This window comes from Amblyomma maculatum, chromosome 4, assembly GCF_055883805.1.
Source record: "Amblyomma maculatum isolate TAMU_Amacu chromosome 4, ASM5588380v1, whole genome shotgun sequence".
Lineage (NCBI taxonomy): Eukaryota > Metazoa > Arthropoda > Arachnida > Ixodida > Ixodidae > Amblyomma > Amblyomma maculatum.
Window position 1 is genome coordinate 39,037,007 of NC_139347.1, and position 23,787 is coordinate 39,060,793.

The 23,787-nt window shown below is 49.9% G+C and overlaps 1 protein-coding gene across 1 annotated transcript in view; it reads right to left on the reverse strand.

Moving 5' to 3' along the window:
- The window catches only part of LOC146190769 (cadherin-related tumor suppressor-like), an 86,702-nt gene extending 67,470 nt beyond the window's left edge, over positions 1-19,232 (reverse strand). Inside the window, exon 1 of the mRNA XM_084600232.1 lies at positions 16,771-19,232. Coding sequence (XP_084456358.1) covers positions 16,771-19,068 — 2,298 coding nt within the window. The 5' untranslated portion in view covers positions 19,069-19,232. The remainder of the gene's footprint in view (positions 1-16,770) is intronic.
- Between the last annotated feature and the right edge of the window lie 4,555 nt (positions 19,233-23,787).

Consider the following 23,787-nt stretch of genomic DNA (forward strand, 5'->3'; position numbering starts at 1 on the left):
GACACTTGAGCTCTGCCCTTAAAAGTATGAAGCGATAGCTTTAACTGGGGTGTAGTCTATGGCTCCCTTCCGGTGTCATTTTTTGAGTGCAGGTATGTTCTGCTCACTTAGTTACCAATACCGTAATCCGTGCTCCTAAATCTCGCACAATTGTACTGTCATGCAGTCCTAAACTACGTTATCCAGCTACCGGGAAAGCGACGAGCGGACATAGATACGAAGGTTCCTGCGTGGTCTAGGTGCAGCGTGCCATACTCGGCAACCAAGAGCCCTGGTAGAATGATTCCTAGGCTACCCTCCCAGATCAATGAGCAAGCCAAGTTGACAGCTCCTCGCAACTTTGAGTCAGAACGTGGCATCGTTACGCCATGCACGCCCTCGAAGATCGAACCAGTTCTCAACGATACATATCACCCGCCAACTACGACGTGCTGGAGCCAGGATCACACCCGTGATTTTTCGCTCGCAACGCCGACAACGCGAATTTTCTGCAGATCACGGCCTTTAACGTTATGCGGTTAACACGAGGCAAGAGTTTACCACTATATCGTTAACAGGTTCTAGTGGATCGCATAGTGGATCTCAATTTACACAGCATCTCCTCATTATAAAAAGGCGTTAACATCACAGGCACAACCTTCTTTCATGTCGAACTTTTGGTGGTAGTTCAGCAGTTCTTACACATTGCTGTACAAGTACTGTCCATGTGCCCCTCCCCCATTTGCCTTTTTTTTTTTTTATTTCACTGAACTCTGGGCCATTTTCTGGACCCAAGCAGGAGTGAAAATCAAATAGTTTCAGCTATGAGCTAGCCCAGAAGCGACACAGTTTACAGGTGTTAAGCCTGTAAAAAAAATACCTCGTCATGGTAATAGTTACTTTTAAGGCTCAGTACCAAATTTTCCGGCATCCTATGCCTGTTTAAGAACGCAACAATGTAAAATAATGTGCATAAAAAACACGAGTTGAGTACTTTAAAGAAAACTTGCTGCAAAGAATGCTGGTTAATTTAAGTATGGTCATGGCCATACAGGAAGCGGTGGTGCGCGCTTTGGTATGACCTGTGCACTGGCAGTGAATACAAGGGAACTCTTTTAAGCGAGTTGTGCTCTCTGCCGCCGCTGGGGCGCGACGTACCCGCCCCTTCTAGCCCCTTCTTAGACTGCCTCGATGCACTCACCTCCCTCTGAGGCGGCGGCCATTGCGCGCCTGTTTTCTCATTGTTAAAGGGCAACTCCGGTGGTTTTTACATCATTTCGAGTTTTTTACTGCTTCACATACTCGGTGTGTCCTGACACCGACACAAAAAACCGCGTTTCGAAATTCCAAGTAGAACTATTTTAATAAAGCAAAAACAGCAAACCGAAACTGTTTTCATGGCCATAAACGACGTTCCAGTCGACGAAACGGTGACGTCACATACAGTACTGGAAAAACATTCGCACGCATATTGGATGGTGGAAATAAAGCATGGAAATTATACGGAGTACATAAAATGTCTGAGATAGCCAAATACAAGCCTAAAAATTTCATGACCGCGTGGGCAGTGGCCAGTAACGCGGGTGTACTGTTTGTGACGTCACAAACTCAGTGTTGCCCGCAGAAATTTTCTCAACTGAAGCAACAGAAACTGCACATTTTAAAATCGTGTTGCGCGCGAATGAATTATCACACGGCGCTCACATTTGGTAGATTGCATCTAGGCGTAAAAGACAACCTACAGTAAAATCTTTACCAGAATATTCGAATGTCGAAAAACCTCCGGAGTTGCCTAAGCGTTCGTTTTCGAGATTCAGGCCATTGAAACAAAAAAGAATAATGCTCATGTACTTCAAATATGGTAACATTTAAAAAAAAAAAAAAAGCTGACTGCTAAGAATTTCAAAGAAGAGAAGTGAAGAGAAGAGGACGGCCACTCCAACTAACAAAAAAAAAAAAAAAGACATCGGCGGCGAGGATCACATGGCACGCATGCGCGGCCAAGTCTCCAAAAAGTGTCTCCCAACAGGCAGCTACAGACCCCAGCGTGACTCAGAGCAAGTCAAGCGAGCTATGAAAAACGAAAAGAAAATGTTTGGAGGCACTGCTTTAGACGACGCTGCTGTGAGAAAGAGCATAGTTTGAAACTCGAGTCTCAGTCGTTGAGAGCCCTAGCAGGCAGGAAACCACTTTCAGTAGGTGCCAGAAATGCGATTTCACAAACAGGAGCCACAGTACCGAGTGGAATGCGCGCAAGTGACACCTTGAAAGAGACCGTAGCGCAGGAAGCTGGAGCACGCTAGTGCAGCTGCCTCCGGTTCCCCCATCCAATGCTGCATACCGGACCTCACGCTGAAATTCCGTCATAAACATTCATAGCCAGCCTGACAGCTGCGCAGCAATCAACGTCAAAGCCTTCACTTCGACACTAAGGAATGTCGCGGCGAGTCTGCTGTCACTCTGCAGAGTCCCATTGCGCAAGAGTGAAAGAGGAGGGCGGGTCGAGCGACGGCGAGGACTCCCTCTGGTGCCGGCTCTTGCAATGGGCCTCCTCTTATTGGGCCAAGTGGTCAGCGCTGTCTTTCGGCACGACTCACCAGTTAGTACGTACTGCTTCTGCGCCGATACAAGCGCTAGATTCTACAGACGGGGCCGCAAGAATGCGTCCGCGGGTCCACAAACACGACGTCCACACAGAGAGAAAAAGAACTATAAATTTGAAAATGCAACCAGACTGGACAAGGGGCCACCCCGAGACAACAGGGAGCTGCAGTGGCGAGACACACTGTAGAAAGAGCCATCCCTGCTGGACGAACAAAGAGCCACCGCAGCAGCGAACAAGAGGTGGCGGGCACGGAAGGTTTGTTGAGGCGGGGGGTGGTTGGAAGAGGCCTGAGGAGGGGCTACGTCCCAAAACTCTTCTTAGAAACTGGTTCATTGCGTGAAACAGTCGGAGACAGCGCCGAGGCTACTGTCAGCGGAGCAAGACTAGGCGCCTTGACAGCGTTCGACAAGGGGTGTCACGAAGAGAAGAGTCAACGGGGGGGGGGGGGGGGGGGGGGGGAAGGAAAAAATAATAAGAAACGCACTACTATCCTCCACTGCCGCCAGATCTGAGAGAGCGGGGGCCCGCTCGGCCGCTCCAGCAGCCTGAGATTCATGCAACAAATCCCGCAACCTCTTCGTTCGCGCGCGCCAGAGTGGCGAGCAAAAGCCCAGAGAGGAGGAGAGAGGCCGCTGCAAACTCGTTTCTGAGAGAGATGGGGAGAGAGGTGGGATGACTGGTCTGCAGAAGGCGCGCGGAGGGGGAGAATGCCGAGCGGCGGCGCGCTTCTTGATCTTTACGACGTTTCTCGGGCAGGGCCAATGAAGCCGACCCTATCAGCGTAGCGGCGGTGGCCCGATAGCGATCGGAACATCGGGGACATGGGCCCGGCGCGCACACGCACCGGTGTCATGCTCATGCATTGCATTTGCCACCAGCACAACAACAACAAGCGAAGCATGTACTACCTCCGGCAGGAGGCGATAGCTACCATTGTTGCGCGCTTGCCGCCGCCTCGTCTTGGCCGCTGGCAGCAGCAGAAGCGGTCGCTGGTCAACAACCCGCGAGCCGCCGCCGCTGCTCGGGATTAGGAGGCCCGGCACACGGACCGGTCGTCCCCCCCCTTTCTCGGTCCTCGTCGCGCCGCTGCTCGGCGCGCGGATTAGCTAGCTCTCATGACAACCCCGCCACGTCACCAGTGTGCGCGCCGCGGCCCGTTTATTGCGCCTGCTCGATTATATGCGCCCGTCTTCTCCATCGGCAGCAGCCCAACATTCCTCCTCTCCAACGGCAGCCGCCGCCGTCGTGGTAATTAACTCCACTGGTCATGCACCCCACGGCGGCCCGAGCAGCGCTGTTCCGACGACCAGAGGACAGCGACGGGAGATGCACACTGTGCGCTGCTCCTCATATTCGTGCAGGCGCGTGAGGGACTCCGATAGGCCGCCGCTACCGTCTTGCGCGCCGCCGAGGCGTATGTGATGGACCTCCTCCTCCACATTAGCGCCGATTACCGCTCGATGAGCGTCCGACGAGAGAGAGACGCCGGCCGAACAAGAGTAGAGAAAGCGGCGAGCATTGTGCTGTGCGCGCTTCTCGTCTCGCCTTGCCTGCTTGTGCACGCCACGGTACATTACTACGGTGACGACGGGAGGGTGCACCCCTGGTGCAGTGTTGCCGCCGCGGTGGTTAGTTCGCCAAGTCGAGAATTATTAGCGCGAATGCGAGGAAATCACGCAGTGCGGTGTCCGTTTCCAAACGACGGAAGGAGACTGCCGCCTCGGCACGCAGGAGTCGCGACAGGAAAGAAAGAAACAGGTCCAACCCGAAGGGGCAGGAAAAGATGGGCTCTCTGAATGTGCTGCGTGGGGCCCCTTGTGCAGAAGCGGACGCCTAGCTGGCAGAGGCCAGCTCGCACTGGGTTCCATTCCACATGTAATAATTACGGGCCATTATCCCGACCAACGCGAATCTGATTGCCAGGGTAAATACGCGCGCTGCACGTATGCGCGTTGCCCAGGGAGGTCTGTATCATGTGCGCTAAGCAAAATGCTACAAACACACGCACACACCCTGTCCTCGACGCGAAAAGGAAATGAAATAAAAAAAAAAAGGCCGCCAGGTGTCTGTCTGCGACTGTCTCCCAGCTACACACAACAGTCCGGTGTTGTTTTCGGCGGTAGGGTGGCTTCGAATGTGACCCACACTCCGGCCGTGCGCATTCGTCGTTCCCTACCGCTGCGTAAGATAAAGCCCCTGTATCTTTTAGCGTATAACTATAATGCGCGCCGCCTACCGCGAATTAGCGCAGAGAAGAAATTTGAGCTAATGGCGGAGCCACGGCCGCTACGGAGCGAAGCGAGGTACGGAATGCGTGCGCGGCTGAACAGTACGCCACGGACTTACAATTGCCCTTCACTGGGTGGAGAGAGCGAAAGCTTGAACAGTACGCCACGGCCTTACAATGGCCCTTCATTCGGTGGAGAGAGCGAGAGCTTGAACGAAAGAGATAAAAAAATTACTTTAGCCATTTTACATTTTACACGAACTACACCTCTTTATAAAAGAGGCGCATAACACGAAAAACCCCTTTGGTACGCTCTGGAACATTACACCGCATAAAGGACGTAGATGCGGACAGGACAATCGCTGTACGCTATTTATTGTTCTATCTGCTCCTTCTTGTTATGTCTACGTCATCCCTTCCACGAGAACAACGTTTCAAAATTTCACCTTTAAATGAAGTTCCCTCACGCCCACCTGTCTTCGTAATATCAAATAAAAAAAAAAGTCATTTTGTTCCATGGGTGAAGTCAAAGCAGTGACACGCTGTATAAGATGGAAATGGTGGTGGTGATATATAGTTAAATGTGGAAACTTTCAACCGCTAGCGAACAACACAGAACGAGATACAGTGCTCACTTTCTGTGCCCTTTCCGTGCCGTTTATTAGTACTTGATTTTTTTAATTAACGTTTGAAGCTTGTCCAATTACCATGTGGTCATGCACCAATGTAGTGCATTCAGAACAAACGAACAAACCCACCGGGCGTCTTAATTTGGGACTCATCGCGAATTATCGCGCACTAGCATCTTTACAACTCCGGTTTTGCATAGTTTATCTCAGTGTTTCTCAAATGGAGATCCGCGGACCCCGAAGCTACGCGAGGAGATTTTTCGGGGTGATTTTTATGCCCACTTTTTCGTATCCATTTATGTACTCCAGGCAAATGAAGTAGACGGTTGCGGTCCTCGAAATTCGCTGCATATCTTTTTTTTTTTCTCTTAACCAGTCCCTCAGTGCTATCAACAAATGCTTTGTAAGCTTTGTTTCCCATCCATGACTTGGCTTCGTCACGGTATACTACTAACACGGCTAATCATTGACAGCTTGCGCGGATGGCTACTTGTACCTGAGAAAGTTGCACTTTAATAGCTTATATATGTATATATGAAGTATATGTGAAAATATATGGGGAAATATATGTATATATGAAATATATAGCTAGAACGAGTAGTAGGAGCGAGAGCTTTTGCGCACAGATTAAGGTTCGTGCAAAAGACGACGTGGCATAAAGCGCTATAGTCGTTGCAGTTTAACGCTCGGGATGATGCGGTCCTCCCCCAAGGACGTACTTAAAAAGAAATCTGAGCGAGAATATTACGATCGAGTCTAGCCTTGCCCATCAGCTCTCCAAACGATAAGTCACGCAAGCTCCCCGCAAGGAAGGTCGCCGCTAATGACCAGCACTCGACACCATCCGCAAGCAACAGGTGGTCGCTGGACACTTCGCCGACGCGCTAGTTTGCCTTTGAACCGCGAGGTGTCTGTGAGACACGAGAGCAACTTGGGGCTACAGCTCCTCACAGATTTCCGCCGAACCAAGAGCCGTCACCGGCAGATAAATATAAGAGGTAAGCGTAGTGCTCGCGATGCAACAAAGCCTGTAATAATAATAATAATAATAATAATAATAATAATAATAATAATAATAATAATAATAATAATAATAATAATAATAATAATAATAATAATAATAATAATAGTAATAATAATAATAATAATAATAATAATAATAATAATAATAATAATAATAATAATAATAATAATAATAATAATAATAATAATAATAATAATAATAATAATAATAATAATAAAACGTTGTAGCTCCCTATAGCGGCCCAGGGAGTCAGAGTTCTCTGCAATTATCAGAACAAGCTCAATTCGAGTATATCGATAAGTAGCAGAGCTGTCACGCTCCTGTCAAAATGTGATAATCTGGACACGAAACTCCATCGACGCTAATTTTTTACGCCGTGAGCAGCAATGCTTTACTTTCGTTCAAAGAGGTCTCTCCCCTGTTTCTTCATGCATCACCTGCGAGCCGAATAATAGCCGTTTTGAATCTGACCATGATATGGATTCTCTACTTGCTCAGTTATGGTTAACTCTTGTTGGTTGATCACAATATCCGCATAAAATACAGAGAAGATGATGAACTCTAAAACACTGGGCTTAGTGCGAGAAGGGCTACCGTATAGATGTTTAAACACGGAGCTCCTTCGACTTTGCAATAAGGCCGCCATTTGGGCCTTGAAAGAAACTCTCTCCGCTCAGGTTACTTTGCAGCTCTTTCCACATTTACAATCCACTCTGCATAGAGTTAGGTGCGCTAAACTCGCGGGGTTGAACAGACCTCCTCTGCTTCAGTGACAAAGGTGCCAACGCAGCATTCGTACCTGACTACCGCGACTGCCAAGAAGGAGACCGCGGTGGAATGCATGAAATGGCTGCAAGGATTTCATTACGGCGGCATAAGCACTGTGAAACGAATAGTTGGCCTTTCACATCTTGTGAAAAGGTGAGGTGCGTATGTATAACGAATACACACGGGCGCAGACACAACGCAGCTGAAACTATACAAAAGGGAGAAGCTGCTCGCAGTAGCGCGTATACACTCGTCACGGAGGCAAGCACAAATCAGAGTGGAACGAGGCACTTTAAGAATGGGATGAGCGAACGAAAGGTAGAAAACAAAACGGAGCCAAACGGCGCGTTATTATTATTTTTTTTTTCTACTACACTTTTTGACAATCGGGCGCACAGAGTTTATGCCGCGATTTATCATCCTCCGCGAAACAATGAGCAGCCCATTGTTTCCTCAGCACGCGGGCGTGGAGGCGCGTCGGCTTACCGAGCCCTTGGCTTTCGCTGTCCGTGAACTCGGCGGGCGTGACCCGCCGCCTCTCGACCGCGCCTTTCTGTCCACGCCCGCGTTTCGATCTGACCGCCAACTATAGCCAGATTTTTTTTTTTTTTTTCAGTAACGGATCACTTAACTAAACGCACTGATAGAACTGCTGATAGATTGGTTACCGTTGAAGGATACTCAGGCGTGATGTGCTCATAGGCGGTGGGCGGCGGTGTCGACAGAAGCCATATATACTCTCACGATTCACGAAGCCTGGCAGAACCTCGTCCAACGTAGCATGCTACTGGTAATGAGGTGATGACGTGAAGCCAACGATGACCGCGCACCGTCAACATGCCTTGACCACAGCACTAGCAACATCATAACTATCTTCCATGTCATGGCTGCGCCGAAGGGCAAGCACCCATCTCATTGTCCCGCGAATTCCCTGTGTTGAGGCCATTTCATCCCAGCCCTCACATCGCCTTTTATTTGACTCACCGCTGCATAGCTCCGGCCGCATCTACGTTCCTGAGTGCCAAAATATCGGCACATATATGATCTTACATTTCAATCTTCCTTCATCTTTTTTTTTTTTTTTTTTTTTTTTTCAGGGGGCAGGGGGGGGGGGGGGGGGGGGGGTGCGGTCCGCTTGACGTGAAACTATCATGACCAGAACAACAAATCGCTACAAAACGGTTATTAAATTAGTCAGTCGCTAACTTCAGAATAAACAAAGAACATGAGCTTTTTTTAAAAAGAAATCCGGCGCGAAGGAAGAATAAAAGATGGGTTATGTCAAATATACCGCGGTTTTTATGAATGCCTTGTGATACCATCTCCCTCTTTGTTTTTTGTTTCTTTTAGGGTAAAAGTAAGAAGATCGATCTGATAAGGTTTATTGCCGAGAGGTCTACAAGCGTACATTTTCTTTTTTTTTTTTTTTGGAATATGCTCTCGAAATTTCTTTAAAATACAACACAGCGGACGTTTTGAATATATACTGAAAGGCTGACAAAATACACACGATTACAGTCGGTTTGGGGACCACACCCACGCAGCCTGTGTGTTTCACCCATTGTCTAAGTGTTTTGAAGTAATTTTTGACAAAAAAAAAGAAGAAAAAAAGCACTAGACAGGATGTGCTTCTCAGGTAACTAAATTCGAATGTGGAACATCGCGAAGAACCGGCGCAAATTGAACGGCTGTCATTGAACATAAACACAAGACTTGGGAATGCACGTTATCTCGTGGGGAACTGCTGTTTACATTCTGACGAAAACACTGCGCGCGCATGGATGTTGTTATTCGCAGTGTGATTGCTCGAGAGAAATTGTTTTCTGTGCTCGGTTGCATCCAGAAAAAAAAAACTATACTACCCAGGTTTGTCGGTCAGATGGTAACTAGTCATTGTTCTCCCAACATAACTATGCCTGGTGAAGCGCTGACCATACACGATATGTTTAACGTGAATGCACTCCACTTTTTTGTTTGTTCACGCCTTAGAAAACGAACGCCTTTAATGATCGGAAATTAGTTGAGTTATCAACACTAATAGATTGCTCCGTAAACACGCCTGATATAGTGCTGCGGCTTACGTGGGGGGAATAATTACCTACGGGAATTCCGTACTTGTATGCTAATCCAGCGATATTCCATTCAAGGAATCTTGCCTTCAGGAAGTTTGATGGGTAAATTGTGGCAACGAGGAAATTTGTGCACAGTTTGAGGAAAGCTGAGAACCACAATTAAATTGTCTACCCCCCCCCCCCCCCTCTTTTTTTTTTCTTCAGGATGGTGGATTTTTCAATTATCTGCAGGTAAAACAAGCTTGACATAGGAAATTCACGGCCTAAGTGGAGGAATTTTCGGTACGTCTCGGAGCATCACTGTGCGTATGGTATGGAAACTGAAGACGCTTCTCTCATTTTCATAATTCCTTTCTCGCACGGAAGCCAGAGAAGCAAGGTCATACTGGTGACATCAGCAACATGCTAACTCTTCAGCCATTCAGTGTTCTGTTCAACGGATGTCCATATAAATTCAAAGGGAATCAAAATACTTCCACGCTAAACCTAGCCATATGACATGAAGAAAACAAGCGATGTATAGGTCTGAGCTGACTCCTATAGCGCGTATATCTATACACGTCGATACGAAGAGGATGCACCTCTGTGTATACACTACACCCGTGGGAGGAAAAATACGCTGCTTTTGTTTTCGATTTCGTTTCTTCAGTTACACACTGTCAATTTGGGCGCCGCGTTCGCCCTCACGGCCCGAGGGGTCAGACGCTAAACGAACCTGACGGGTGGGCTGCGGCGGGATTCCAGTGACAGGCCCAGCAGCTCGCCAAGGCTAGCGCTCCCTGGGCTTCTGTCCTGTCTTGTGACCGCCGCGGCAAGCAGTGTGCAGTCTTCCGCGCGCCATACAGTGCGCGCCAGGTGTTCGCAAGCATTTCCGAAGATCCCCTGGCTACACGAGCACCCCGACGTTGCATACTTCCACCTTTTGCGCCGACTTGACCGTGGCGTTTAGTGTTCTGTTTCAGATCCGCGCTTTTGAAATCATGCGTTGAAAAGCTGCATTTCAACCTTCATCTTCAAATTAAACGACACGAAAAGGTCGCTTTCAAAGCTCGGTTTTAAAACCGGTGGCTGGAACCCTGTTTTAAAAAAATTCGGAAGATTGGGACAAAAAGACCCTTTCCCGATGAGCAGACAGGCCGAAAAAGGTATGTAATCTTACGGTTTACCTCCGTAGGGTTTTGCATAATCTTAAAAAGATTTCAGGCAGATATAGAGCTGTCGCCGTCATGTGTACGCCCTGTAATCTTTCCGAACTCTGCAACTTGGTGGGAAAGCAGGATTTCATGCCTGGAATTTGCAGTAAAATAATTCAAAGAAGTATGTTCAATGCGCATCTGGCGTCATTTATAAGTTCCGCTCAGTTGTGGTCCTTGAGGTTCACCATCGCAGTTTCACTGGCCGCTATTCTAAGCTCAATCACACTGAGATTATAGGACGAAGAAAAGGAGAGTTGGAAAGAGAGCTAGCTCTTCGAGGTTTTTGCAATCTTGCGATAACAGCCAGACGAATGTGTGAGCACGCCTCTTTTTGCGTCATCGTGTTTTTTTTTTTTTTTTTTTTCATTTTTGCGCTAGCTGGTTGTGTTATTTTTACCCGTTTTTTCACGCCTCCATGTCATTTTTGCATTGGATTTTTTTCTTCTCGTCTTCACCCACTTTTTGCGATTGTTTAGCATGTTACACATGCGACTGATACTTATAAGCCACGGTGTTTATTTAGCAACTATTCAGTCGTTAGTTGCGTTTTCACCAACCTCTGTTCCGTCTCATTTTGCGGTTTCAGTTATTCATGCTGTCCTACTAACTGGCTTGGAACTAAGTCCTCCTGAGTAAAATGTACAAGTTTCGAGCATTAACAGAGAATATATTGTATTGTATTGGGTTTGATGGCGCACAAGCAACTGATCCTATCATGCCCCAATCGCAAACCTAACCAAAAAAAAAAAAAATTAAGAATTAAATAGAACAGAGAATAGGTGACGTTACCTTTACTGTTTTCGCGGTTGCACAAAGGAAGCTGAGTGCCGCTATATCGTGATGATAAAGTCCAGCCACATTTAATGCTGTGTAAACAGGGCTCGCAACCACCTTTCTAGCTCCAAAGACACCTCGCCATCGAAGAAGGAATGGCACTTGTCTTTGACGTTCAATGGAATTAAGCCCTTAACATGCTACAGAACATTTGGTAATGTTTACATGGTATTCAAGTGACGTCAGGGGCGCCATTTGTGGGGCAGGGTACAGCTAAGCTTCAGCGGTGCAAACCGGAGCAAGAGATGATAAGGCTATTAGACATGTCTGCAGCCTTTCGCCTTGCTACACGCACCATAAAATGGCCGCCACTGTGACGTAGGAGCAAGCTCCCTAGAGGAATCAGAAGCTTGTGAATTACAGCCCCCCCCCCCCCCCCCCCCCCCCAAGCGAGGAAAGAAAAAAGTTTCTATAGGGGCTAAAAGGCACGCGTCCTTGAAAAATCACAGGTTGGTTGTCGCTAACCAACGCTTCGCTTCTCTGAGTGCACCTTGCTTATGTGCACGGTGCACATAAGCATCGTGCACAGCACTGGTAGTGCGCACTCCCACGCTACGGTCCTGCATGATCTCCGTTCTCGCTATCCATACTTGCGCTCACACACTTTCACTTTACTGCCGAAGCCTTGTCTGTACCAAGCAAGCGAACTGCTTGAATGACTTAGAACGCAAACTGGCTACTCGTTTGGTTCCGCTCCCGCTTACTTTTAATCACGCGCACGATCTTTACCGCGCTCCTTATTATGTCTAAACCATTATGAGGACGCACCGTTCCGTTCAGAAAAAAAAAAAAAAAAAAAAGTGAAAACAAGTTCACCGATGAAATTTGCGTGCGCATGCGCCTACCCTTAAATCACTTAAGTGCCTATCAAAAATGAAGCTTATTTGCGAGGAAGTATTTACACCGTAACTACCTGCGTATATAAATACGCACACTCTAAAGCCGAGGCTGAGCGCGGCTGGCGCCAGGGATCCGGTTAATGTGGCGGACGCTATTTAAACGCATCCGTTGTATCGCGCGCACTCCCAGGCGGCACAGTATTCTCGCTAAGCTAGAGGGAATAAAGGGGCATTATAGCATTACGGCTTCTACTGACCCCCCCTCCTTCTCCAGTGACTCCCCTTCATTGACGGAGCGCCGCAGCGTCGGCTAGTTTCGGAAAAAAAATAGAGATGATAACAGCACAACAAAAATGTGAGAGCGTAAGAACTGTTCCTCGCCTCGACAGCAGCGGCACCAGCAGCAGCAGCAGCAGCAGCAGCAGCAGCAGCAGCGCGATTAGGCAGGTTTGATTTACGCACGACGGGGACGCAACCCGTTTGGAATAGGGGGGAGGTGGATGAGGGGGGGGGGGGTTAGGTTTTTGCGTCTCCGGAGATGATATGGGGGGGGGGGGGGGGTGCATCGCCAACAACCTGTTATATATATAGGGTGGCGCTGGCACGAGCGGCCTCACGACGCATTGTTGCGCTGTTGGCCTGCCATGCTGCTGCCGCCGCTGCAGTGGACCGTGCTTTATTTCGCGGTTTTCTCCGGCGGAATACGTGACCGTGACGTAGACGCCTTCTGTCCCGCTTCTTTTTCTTCCCAACAGTGCGAAAACAGCGCCAGTTGATGACGATGATCGCAACGCTTCGACGATGCCCCGCTAGCAGTGCTTTCGTTTTTGTGATCTCCTTCGCTTTGTTTTGCCGGCGCTCCCAGCCCTCTCTCTCTCCGACGATAAAAGCGATATCTGGCGGCGGCACGTCCTTTCTCTTTCGGGCCCGGCTTTTGTTACGGAGCCCCGTGGAAATGGGACCACGACGGACACCCGCGGGAGCCAGCGAGTCTGCTTTGGCGTAGTTGATCTTTCTATTATTTACTTGGGTGTATGTTTTGGTTTTACGCCGCTGCACTGGTTGCAAGCCATACATAAGAGCGCCGTACAGCCCCGCTGGAATGCCAAACACGCCGAAACGCGCCGGATGCAGGAATGTACGTATGCAATGCACAGTCTGCACGCGGTGCTCTCTCTCTCTCATCCCTGCCACTTCTCTACGGGAAGCACGCTCGCTTACTGAGGTGAGAGAGCGTGGGGTCGATTTGGATGGAACCGGCCGTTATCGCTGGCGGAAGAGACGTGGCACGAAGTACGAAATGGTGCACGGCTGCCCGAAAGAAAGCGGAGAACGCGACCGACCAAGCACGATGTCCCCCGTGAATGTGGGAGATCTTCTCGGGTCATCACTGCGCAAGAAGCAGTGGAAGGATGCATAATGGATACGTGATTCATGCAATGGGCATTCCGGAAGAGAGCTGCGTTTTTTCTGCTTCCGGTTAGGTGGCATACTGCGAAGACAACTACGACGAAGAGAATAACGTAACATTAAATGCTACGGCTGCTCGTCGGCTGCTTGTTATTCGTTTCGCTGCTCACCGCAAGTTGCCAAAGTCTATTCGCGTCGGGGCCGAGAGGGGAAAAAAAAAAAAAAACATTTATAATTGAGAGTAGTGTACTATACTGCCGTCGTTTTTTTTTCTAGCGGCTACGGTTATCTTGGCCCGTTCACACTTGCGACTAGCAGCGGTCGCGCGACCGTTTTGGTCGAAAAGCGACTGCCGCGGGCCGATCGGGCGCTGCTCGAATTTCCAGTCGCGTGACTACTAGTCGCAAATCATTTCACCAATCAGCGAGGTCCCGGAGTACTCAATCGAGCACCTCCTCAATGCAATTAAAGATAACCCTACCATTTCAACAAATGGTACCCGGAATTCAAAGGCAGGGAGAAGGAATATATGGCCTGAGAGGAGATTGGAAAGATATTCAGACTATCCGGTAAGTACCATGAACTTTTGAGAAATGGATTTTTCACGCAGGCGCAACATTTTATATTGACACCACGGTGATTGACACTGTCTATTCATCGTCGGCGTCCTCCTGGAAACACGAGAGTGCGGCATGCGCACCGGCTCGCCTGAAAAAGCTGAAGTGTCTGGCAAGCGGCTGCTACCGACGTTCGCTGTCATCGCCCAGCAGCTCTCCTACTCCCAACTCGTTCGGAACGAGAACAGAACGAGAAGGCGACTGGCGCAAGTGTGAACATCGGTAGTGGCGAGCTCCTCTCCTCTGGCGAGCTCCTCTCCTCTGGTCGCGCGACTACCACTAGTCGCAAGTGTTCGTGCTTGCGTTAACTAGCGTTAGTATATGTGGCAAGGTTCGTGTGCTGTTTGTACAACGAAGTTCTAACACCGCAAGCTTTAAAGAACTTCTGGGACGTCCTTGAATTCGCAGCGGTGAAAGCCAATTCTTTTGCCGGCCGTGTACTCTCGATCACCGGCTGACAGCCGCACTGCAATGTCCGGAAACACCGTTTCTCCCAATGATTACGTTTCATTTACTTGCACGACTGCTCTATTCAGAAGGAACGAGACGAGAGACGCATACACGCGCCGATCCCTTCCAACGGCTCCGTACGACTAACTGCTCGCGCCACAATGCGCGTTACGTGCACCACGCCAATTTCCACTGACAAGCCTGGCGCATGCCGAGTTGCTGCTCGCGTCCATTAATCACGAGGCACATTTCCATTTGGAACGCGCGCTGCGTGACGAAAGGGAACATCTAGGCCTAATTGGGACTGCATTCTTGTGCCGGCGGCTGCTGCTGCTGCTGCTGCTGTGGCCAACCGGTTGACTTGCGGATTCAGCCAGTGACGCGGCCATCTGTCATGATGGCTCCACATGAGAACGCGGGCCTTGTATATCACGACATGCTGCGCGCTCAGCAGCACCAGAAGGAAACAATTACCCGGCTGGCAGTTACGCTTTGTTGTCCCTTCGTCTAACTCTTTTCCCCAGATTAGGCGCTCGTACAAAGACAAAAGGTTTATAATCACACAAGTGTGCTCCGAAAAATGCGAAGTGGTCAGAGCGTGACCGCAGCACGGTAATGGTCGCCTAAACAGGAGCGTGCCGGTGCGCTCTACTTACAACAGTTGCACGTGTCGGTCCCAAATGCCGGTACGCTGCGTAGCATTGCTAACAGGGCTTAGTTAATGCAATTAGCGCGCGTGTTCCCCCGAGTTGCTTCGCCCATGTGTACTCGAGGGGCAGGACATATAAAAAAAAAAAATTACCACAGCTTTCCGGGCCCGTGCATTTGGAGTTATTGCTAAAATGGTGTAACCATTTCGTTGAGCAGTGCACAGAGATGTGCCAACGTTTTCCTGAGAAAAAAACTACGGAGATCAAATTTCGAAAACACTTTCCTTTCGTACTTTGGTTATGCAATAAAAAACGCCCCAGTATTGCATATACTTTGTAAGCATACTGAGAAAGATAACATACATGCGTGTTTATGCAAACGACGTACCCCGAGACACGCGGCCAATTTGACGGTTGCATCATCATGAGGTTAACAACTGCGTCAAAAGGTCAACATTCTATACCAGCGATCAGAACGGTCAACCCTGGTGAAAGACCTGCTAAATATCGTACAAACAAATATACCTTATAAAAGGCATTTAGTTATGACAGACATTTCTTAACAGAAAATGTTGAGTAGTTGTTGATACTGCTGTGTCCTGCATACTCAGCGTTAAGCTTGGTTGCATATATATGGGCCTGTTGTTGTTGATGATGATGATGTAGCCTTCCCTTCGTAACGGGCGGGCGCCTACCAAGGGCACCCTGGCTGATTACATACAAATACATCAGTTCAGTTCAGTTCAGGCGTTCAGTCGTGTCCGACTCTTCGTGACCCTATGGATCAGGGACGCCGTATAGTGGACAACTTTGAAATAATTTAGGAGACCAGGGGTTCTTCAGCGTGCGCCGATTTCACACAAAACATGGCGTTTTTTGTTTTTTTGTTTTTCTTCTCCACTGAAATATGGCCATCGAGGCAGGAATTCATCACGTGGCCTCGGTATCAACAGTCGAACGGTGAAGCAACCGAATTGTTGTAGCAGGTGCTACAGTTAAGCATTTTGTACTAGTAAACTCGTGCCGATACACACTCGGCTAAAAGGGGAGAACAAAATTTTAGACTGAACTGTCGACCTACCTATAGTAAACTAATGAAGAATGCTCTGTCTCTCTGTCTGCTCCTTGCTGTGTTGTCTCATAAAACCACCTATTTTACACATAAAAAAGCATGGATAACATGCATCGATACGCATCGATACCAACTGCAATTTTGTACCAAATGACAACGACACAAGGAACGGAATATTTTGCAGTGATTAATCACCGATCGGTAAACTCCCACACAATCGTTATCGCTGGAATCATCCAGTAGGTATTAAGTACTACCAGAGTGCGACGGAGTCGCAACGACAAAAATCATAATAAACACTTTCAGCGCTTTGCTGTCGGATGGTGGTAGCTTACTCATAAGAAACGCCCCTAAGGTTGAAACGAATATAAACTGAAGAGCCGCAAGCAAGGACTCACCTGAATTTCGTATCGTGCCTGATGTTCGAGTCGTAGTTCCTGCGTCGTTTCCAGCGTTCCCGAAGTGGCGTCGATGCAGAATTTGCCTTGGGCTCCGGCCAGAATGGAGTAGGCCACGCGGGCGTTGTTCCCGTCGTCCTGGTCAGTCGCGGTGACGGTGCTCACGAAGCTGCCAGGAGGTGCCCCATCGGCGAGCTCCACAAAGTACTGCGTGGGGTAGAATTGCGGCCGGTGATCATCGACGTCCAGCACAGAGAGCTCGACCGTGGCCGTCGAAGACTGCGGGGGATTTCCCTGGTCGCGAGCAACTACAATAACGCTGTACGCGTCTTGCCGCTCGCGGTCGAGGCTCTGCTTCGCAATAAGCCTACCGTGCACTTCGTCCAAGTGAAACATCCCTGGGTACATGAGCTCGACTTCAGGCGCCAGACTGTAGGCGACGCTGCCGTTGGAACCAAGGTCCCCGTCTGCTGCAGACAACACAGTGACGAGAGACCCGGGCTCCGCGTTCTCCGGCATGGAAGCCTTGAACGAAGACAGCGCGAATGCTGGCGCCTGGTCATTCTCGTCCAGCAGTTGGACACGAAGTATGGCGTGCGCCCATCGTGGGTTTGGACCACCGTCCTTGGCCGATATTTTGAGTTCGATGAGATCTTGCTGCTCGCGGTCTATAGGTCGGGCAGTGGTCACAAGCCCTGTCGCTGGGTCAATGCGAAACCATAACTTTTCATTCCCTGACGATATGGCGTAGGAGAGTCGAGCGTTTATCCCAGTGTCTCGGTCCGTAGCTGTCACGGCTGCTACAAAGCTACCCACGGGCGCCAGTTCACTCAGCTGAGAGGAATACTCCGATTGCTCGAAAACTGGCTCGTGATCGTTGACGTCGTTAACGAGGATCAGGAGGAAAGCGGTCGACGACCGGGGCGGAGAGCCTCGGTCCGTCGCGGTGACCGTAAGGTTGTACCTGCTGACTTTCTCGCGGTCTAGAACACCGTTCACGCGCACTATATCGAAGCTGGGCGTCGGTTCGAGCCTGAAGTGGCCGAGCTCATTACCACCTTTGATCTCGACGACGGTGTCCCCGTTCGGACCTTCGTCGTGGTCAATAACGCTCACCGCGGCCACCACCGAGCCGTTCTGCGCGTTCTCATCCACAGTGGCGTAACTGTCCGGGGCTGTGAACACCCGGAAGCGGATCACAGGTTCGTGGTCGTTCGCATCGACCAAACTGACGGTCACGTATGCGCGGCCATCCTGCCTCGGGGACCCATGGTCGTGCGCGAACACGGTGAACACGCAGCTACGCGGAGAGTCGGGCCGACTGCGCTTGCAGCGGGGCGGTCCCGCCGACGCCGTCCGCAATACACCCGTGTCGGCGTCGATGGCGAAATCCGCCTGCACCGCGGGGTCGAGGAAGTACGAAAGCTGCGCGTTGACCCCGGCGTCAGCGTCCGTCGCGCGCACTTGGAGCACGCTGGCGCCCGCGGGGAGGCTCTCGTTGATGCTCACGAAGTAGTCACTGTGGTCGAACATGGGCGGATTGTCGTTCACATCCAGCACAGTCACGTTGACCTGCAGATGTCCGAGGCGCGGAGGCGTACCGCCGTCGCGTGCCGACACGTTGAGCGTGTATGAGTCCCGCGTCTCGCGGTCCAGCCGACCCGTGGTCTCCAGGTGCAGGAACGGAGTCTCTCCGCTGGGGTTCGTCGTGACAACAAGGCGAAACTTGGCGTCCTCGTTGCCCGCGACGATGCGGTAGTCCGTGCTGAGTCCGTTGGCACCTGCGTCCCCGTCACTCGCTGTATCCAGGATGACACGGGTGCCCACATTCGCACTTTCCGAGAAAGCCACATTCAGGCTCGACTCGGGGAACTCGGGCGCGTTATCGTTCACGTCCAGCACCCGCAGGCGCACTTCGATCGGGTACGTGGGCTGGCTACTGAGCACAACCAGGTCGAAGCGGTCGCTGGCCAGCTTCTCGCGATCGATCTCCACCGCCGTCCGGATGGCGCCCGACTCCGGGTCAAGGGTGAACTCGGCTGGCTGCTCGTTGAAGCGGTACGTGAAGTTGGCGCGCACAGGTATGTATCCGACCAGCGTCCCCGCGGGCTGCCCTTCTTCCAGCTCCAGAAGAACTCGCGTGTCAGCTTGCCGCGAGCGCATGGCCGGCAGCGACGAATCCGACGGCTCCGTGTTGACGGTCAGGCCGGCCGCCGCCGGCGCCGCTAGCAGCAGGAGCAGGAGAGGCAACAGCGGCGGCGGCACCGGCCGCCGCTCTTCGGTGGCGGTCTTCATCATGGCAACGCTGCCTTAGGGTCCCGGCGTGGCTGAGGCCCACAGCACGGGCTCTCGTGGGTCCCGGCCGACGGCTGGGCTGCTGGCCTCATGGTGGTTGCTGCTGCGCGGCTTTCTCTGCCGGTGGCTGTCCTCTGCGCCAGCAGGCTGCACTGCCGCTGCTCAACCTCCCCCCCTCCGCGGGAAACCTGCTCCTGCGAGACGGCATTCCAGCGTCCAGGAAAGGGGGCCCGTGACGTCATGAGCCCCCTCTTGACAGAAGCGCCGGCAGCAGGGACCCCCGGCTGAGGGCAAGAATCCTCCTCGCCCGCCGCTGGAATGCACGGTCCTCCCGCGGCCGCTCCTTGGGACGGCGCTGTCGGCCGGAGCTCGGAAGCGGCATCTGGGGGGACCACGCGTGGCGGCGCACTAAGCGCACGCGGGTGCTTACCGAAGCAAGACCGGGAGGAATGCGCGTCGCCAGTGGCCGTCCACGCGACGATTATCCCGCGCTTTTCTCTTTCTTGGCTCCCTCACCTGCCGTGAATTGGAGGGGGCTGCAGCATCCCAGCCGCGTATTCGTGCTCATAAGCCGCGCGTGAGATGTCTTTTCACTGGTGCGTGAGTGCCTGGTTAAGATTCCATGCACAGCGCCTCGGTGCCGAAAGAGACAAAAACCTAGGGGGAAGTGGGGTCGGCGAGATTGTCTGGATCGCTGGTTGAGGAGGAGACAGTGCAGCGCTACGGCGGTTAGTCAGTCTTGCCGGTCTGGCAGCGCCACACAAAGGCCATTCATTTTGTCTGCGTTCCTCGACGACGTATTACAGAGTGTCCTGTGCAGGAGGTCGACCTGACGCGCCTCTTTGAATGACACGTCTTATCTGGACACTTTTCAGTGTCCGTGTAATTTTGCGCTTTCCCGCGATAAGAAGGCGCTGTGAGCTGATATAAGAGCTTGTTGCCCGGAAATATCTCGCACCAGGCTAGGATGGACCGCAGCTCTTAAGGGTGGGGGAGGGGGAGGGGGGATCAATAGCGTTTGTCTTCAGTAGTTAATGTTATCACTCAGCATTTTTCGTCTACTAGACACTGCCTGATGCAAGATAACGAAAACATCCACCGTTATTTGCACTGGCGCATTTACAAGGTTACTGATTTTTCTGACAGCTACCCACGCAACAACCTAATGTTAAATGTCATATGCCACAATAACATGATCGTATACATAAAAGACTATTCTTTAGCTACAGCTGTTGTCGGGCTAGTTAGTGAATGTCTGCAGGAGCCATCGCGAAATTGCGCTAAAAAACACGATGCACAAAAGAGAAGGAGGACACGTAGCAAAGGATCGCTCAATTTTCCATATTTAGGGGTTCAGGCCCTGGATAAATCCGTAGATAGTTTGCGCTCGTCCTGTGCTACGGGGCCTTCTATTTTGTGTGTCGTGTTTTTTAGCGCAATTTTGTCATGGCTTCTGCAGACATAAAATGCTGAGATCATATGCACTATAACTTGGGTTTCAAACTGATATTGCTGTGCAGGCCGCATCGAGAAAATGTCGTTCTTCGAAAATGACATAAACAATAAATAAAGATAAGATAAAGAGAATTGAAAACAATAAATTAAATAAATATCAACCAAATTAAGTTTTTCGGCGTGCTTGGTTTTGTCTAAACGCCGTATGGGCGCCATTTCAGCGTGGATCGGAGAGTGTTACTGAAGTAGTACAGTGGTTAATAAACATCACAGTCACTAATTATCAAAAGGGGGGGGGGGGGGAAGTAGTCTTGGAGGCGAAAAGGAAGGCAAGGGGTCCGGTGTCTTGCTCTTGAGGGCACAGATGACATTCGTACGAGGTTCACGTAGAATCAAGGATCAATGCCTCTTTCCATTTCAACACAGAACATGTGCCGTCTGGAGACAAGGCCGGCCTTTAGCTGATATTAGTCGGGAAACGAGTCTGATGGTAAAACTATCACGTATTTTGGTAGCGAACCCTAACATTTTCAGAGCCGGCGGGCCAAATCATACGTTGGAGACACATGGAGATCTCTGCAAGGGGCATTGGCCATGGCGTTGGGCGGTTGAGCCCAAGGAAGCGGCGTGGAAACTTTTCCGTGCAGCCGTATTTTGACAGCTAGGGGCTAAATGCAAAAACACCTTAGCATTGCGCGATGTCCGGGAATGTTGAGGAATTGCAAGGAAAAGGCACCTCTTATATGCCCTTCTAATTAACCAGGTCATGTACCATGCAGTTCTCATCATCTAATCCCCCAAACTTCCTTATCTCATCCACTGCTTTCTTCCCGCTCCTGCTTCATTTGTCCTCTCTTGTAAAATATCTTTTTAACTATTAGTGACCATCGGTTATATTGCATTCGCATTACATGTTCGTGTACAGTTCTTTTATGACTTCGACTAAAATATTAGCAAATCTATTTGTTTACCTACTCTTCGCGCTTCCTGTTTGAAACTTTAAAACATATCATTTTCCTTTCCATGGCTTTCATTTCATTTTTAATCCCATGTACGCTGATCCCGACGACATTAGTGACGCCGTTCAGCGATGCATGGACGCTACACCTGTCTATAAAGCGAGCCGTCGCCTCCGAGGCCTGTAACCCGAGTTTCAGCCACTGACCACACGGGTGCGAGCCATGACACCCATCTACCGGCAGCCAGAAAAGTCAATAGAGAGATTTAGCTTACCGTGATCCGCGATCCGCTACCGTGACTTTCTACCGCGGTGGTCCCTGATTGGTCCCGACGCGGCAGGTCTGTGTACTGACATCCAGTATGTGGCGCCAGCTATTGACGTCAAGGGGGGTCTGGGCATGCGCAGTGGAACGCGCGGTGGCGGATCACGGTAGCGGATCGCGGATCACGGTAAGCCAAAACTCTCTAATACTCCGAAAGCATCCCCCCGTCCGTCCTTCTCGCCCGTCGATCACCGCCATCATTTTGAGGGTGACTGCTTCGAGGCTGTGGAGGAATGGTTGGCCAGTTTTGACCGTGTCGCCGCATTCAATCAATGGGACGACGAGCGGAAGCTGATGAACGGATATACTTCGCGCTGCAATACTCTGCGAATACGTGGTTTGAAAAGCACGAGGCGTCCTATGCTAACTGGGAAGCTTTTCGCCGTGAGTTGCTCGCCGCATTCAGCTCGTGCACGCGAAAAGCAAACGCAGGAATCTCCATTCAGTCCTGGTCACAGGTCACAGCAGTCAAACAAGAGCATGGCCATGTTTCTGAAGGACATGACACGACTTTTCAGTCGGGCTGACTCTGAGGCAAAGAAGGTAAGGGCGTCTGATACGTGGAGTGGAGGAGCAGCCGTTTGCTGGCTTCATTCGCGACCCTTTAAGAATCGTCGCCGATTTCGCCAAAGCCATGAGCATAGAACGTTAAGTATACAAACGAAAAGTGCAATTTAGTCAAACACTACTGCGCGTCCATGCCAACAGCAGGGTACTATGTGCTGATAGAGCTTGTGTGGTACATTGTCCGCGAAGAACTGCAAAAACCTCCTTTTGGATGCTTCGTCTGCAAGCATCCTTTATGCGCAGAGGACGTCGCCTGTGAAAAAAAGAAAAATAATAATAATTACGAGAGCACTAGGGAATCTACTCTGCAGAAATGCTGCTGTGCACGGCGCACCACGTTTGCTCTCCTTGTCATTATCAACTAAATGCACCGTCATTATCGTTGCTAATGCCACCTTTGTCATTATCACTAATTGAAGCGTCATTGTCATCGCTACTACCAGAATAATGATGTGCGTTGGGGTGACGCAGTTGGTTAAAGCGCTCGGCGGGGGATCCGAGGGACGTCGATTACCAGTGGAAAAGGGATTTTTATTTTTTTTTGATGACGTCATCAGGATGACTCACAAATGACACATCAGATATATATGCGTGTGTGTGTGAGGTTATCTGTTTTATTTACTTATTTTCCCTACCCTCAATTGCCTAGGTATTATAGAGGGGAGTGGGGTTATATAAATAATAACAAAAGAAAGCTATAATGAATAATAAAACTTTTCAGGTGGGCTTTGTGCAGAAAGGGGTAGAAACCATGTCATTGATCAGGCTTAGTGATTAGACGATTAATTAACTACAATTAACTGATCACATTATTGTTGTTGCTTTATTTTCAGCGGGAAATTGAAGGCCGTTAACATGGAACGCGAGTCCAGTTTTTAAATTTCTTATTCGGCAATGGTAGCACAAGAGAAATAAGATAGCACAGCATAAAAGAGCACTGAACAAGGATAGAGGAGCGGGGGGGGGGGGGCTGTCATACATATTATTTTATTCGTCCAGGTAGTTCGAATCATGCAGTGTCAAAAATCGCATCGCATCTTCATTAAATGGCATCCTCGCATCTCTTATGCATCAAATACAGACGCGATATGTGTATTTGATGATGTAGAAGAAGTTAACATGATTTTAGTGGTAATATAGCACGTGTAGCGACATATTTTCTAAACATACAATACGGTAAAGCCCACTCAACAAGCATTCTTGGCGTTCGATAATTCGAACTATATTGCCGATTAAAAAATTTCAAAATCTGGGCTTAGCTTCAATGGTCACGATGTTCAGTTTGAGAGTATAAAATTCCGCCGTCAAATAAAAATATAAAGTTGATTAAGCCCATTCAGTTTAATTGATCGTCTGGTCATTATGTTCTCGCGACCTTGTCCACCTTGCTGTACAATCAACTTGCGTCGACCACGCC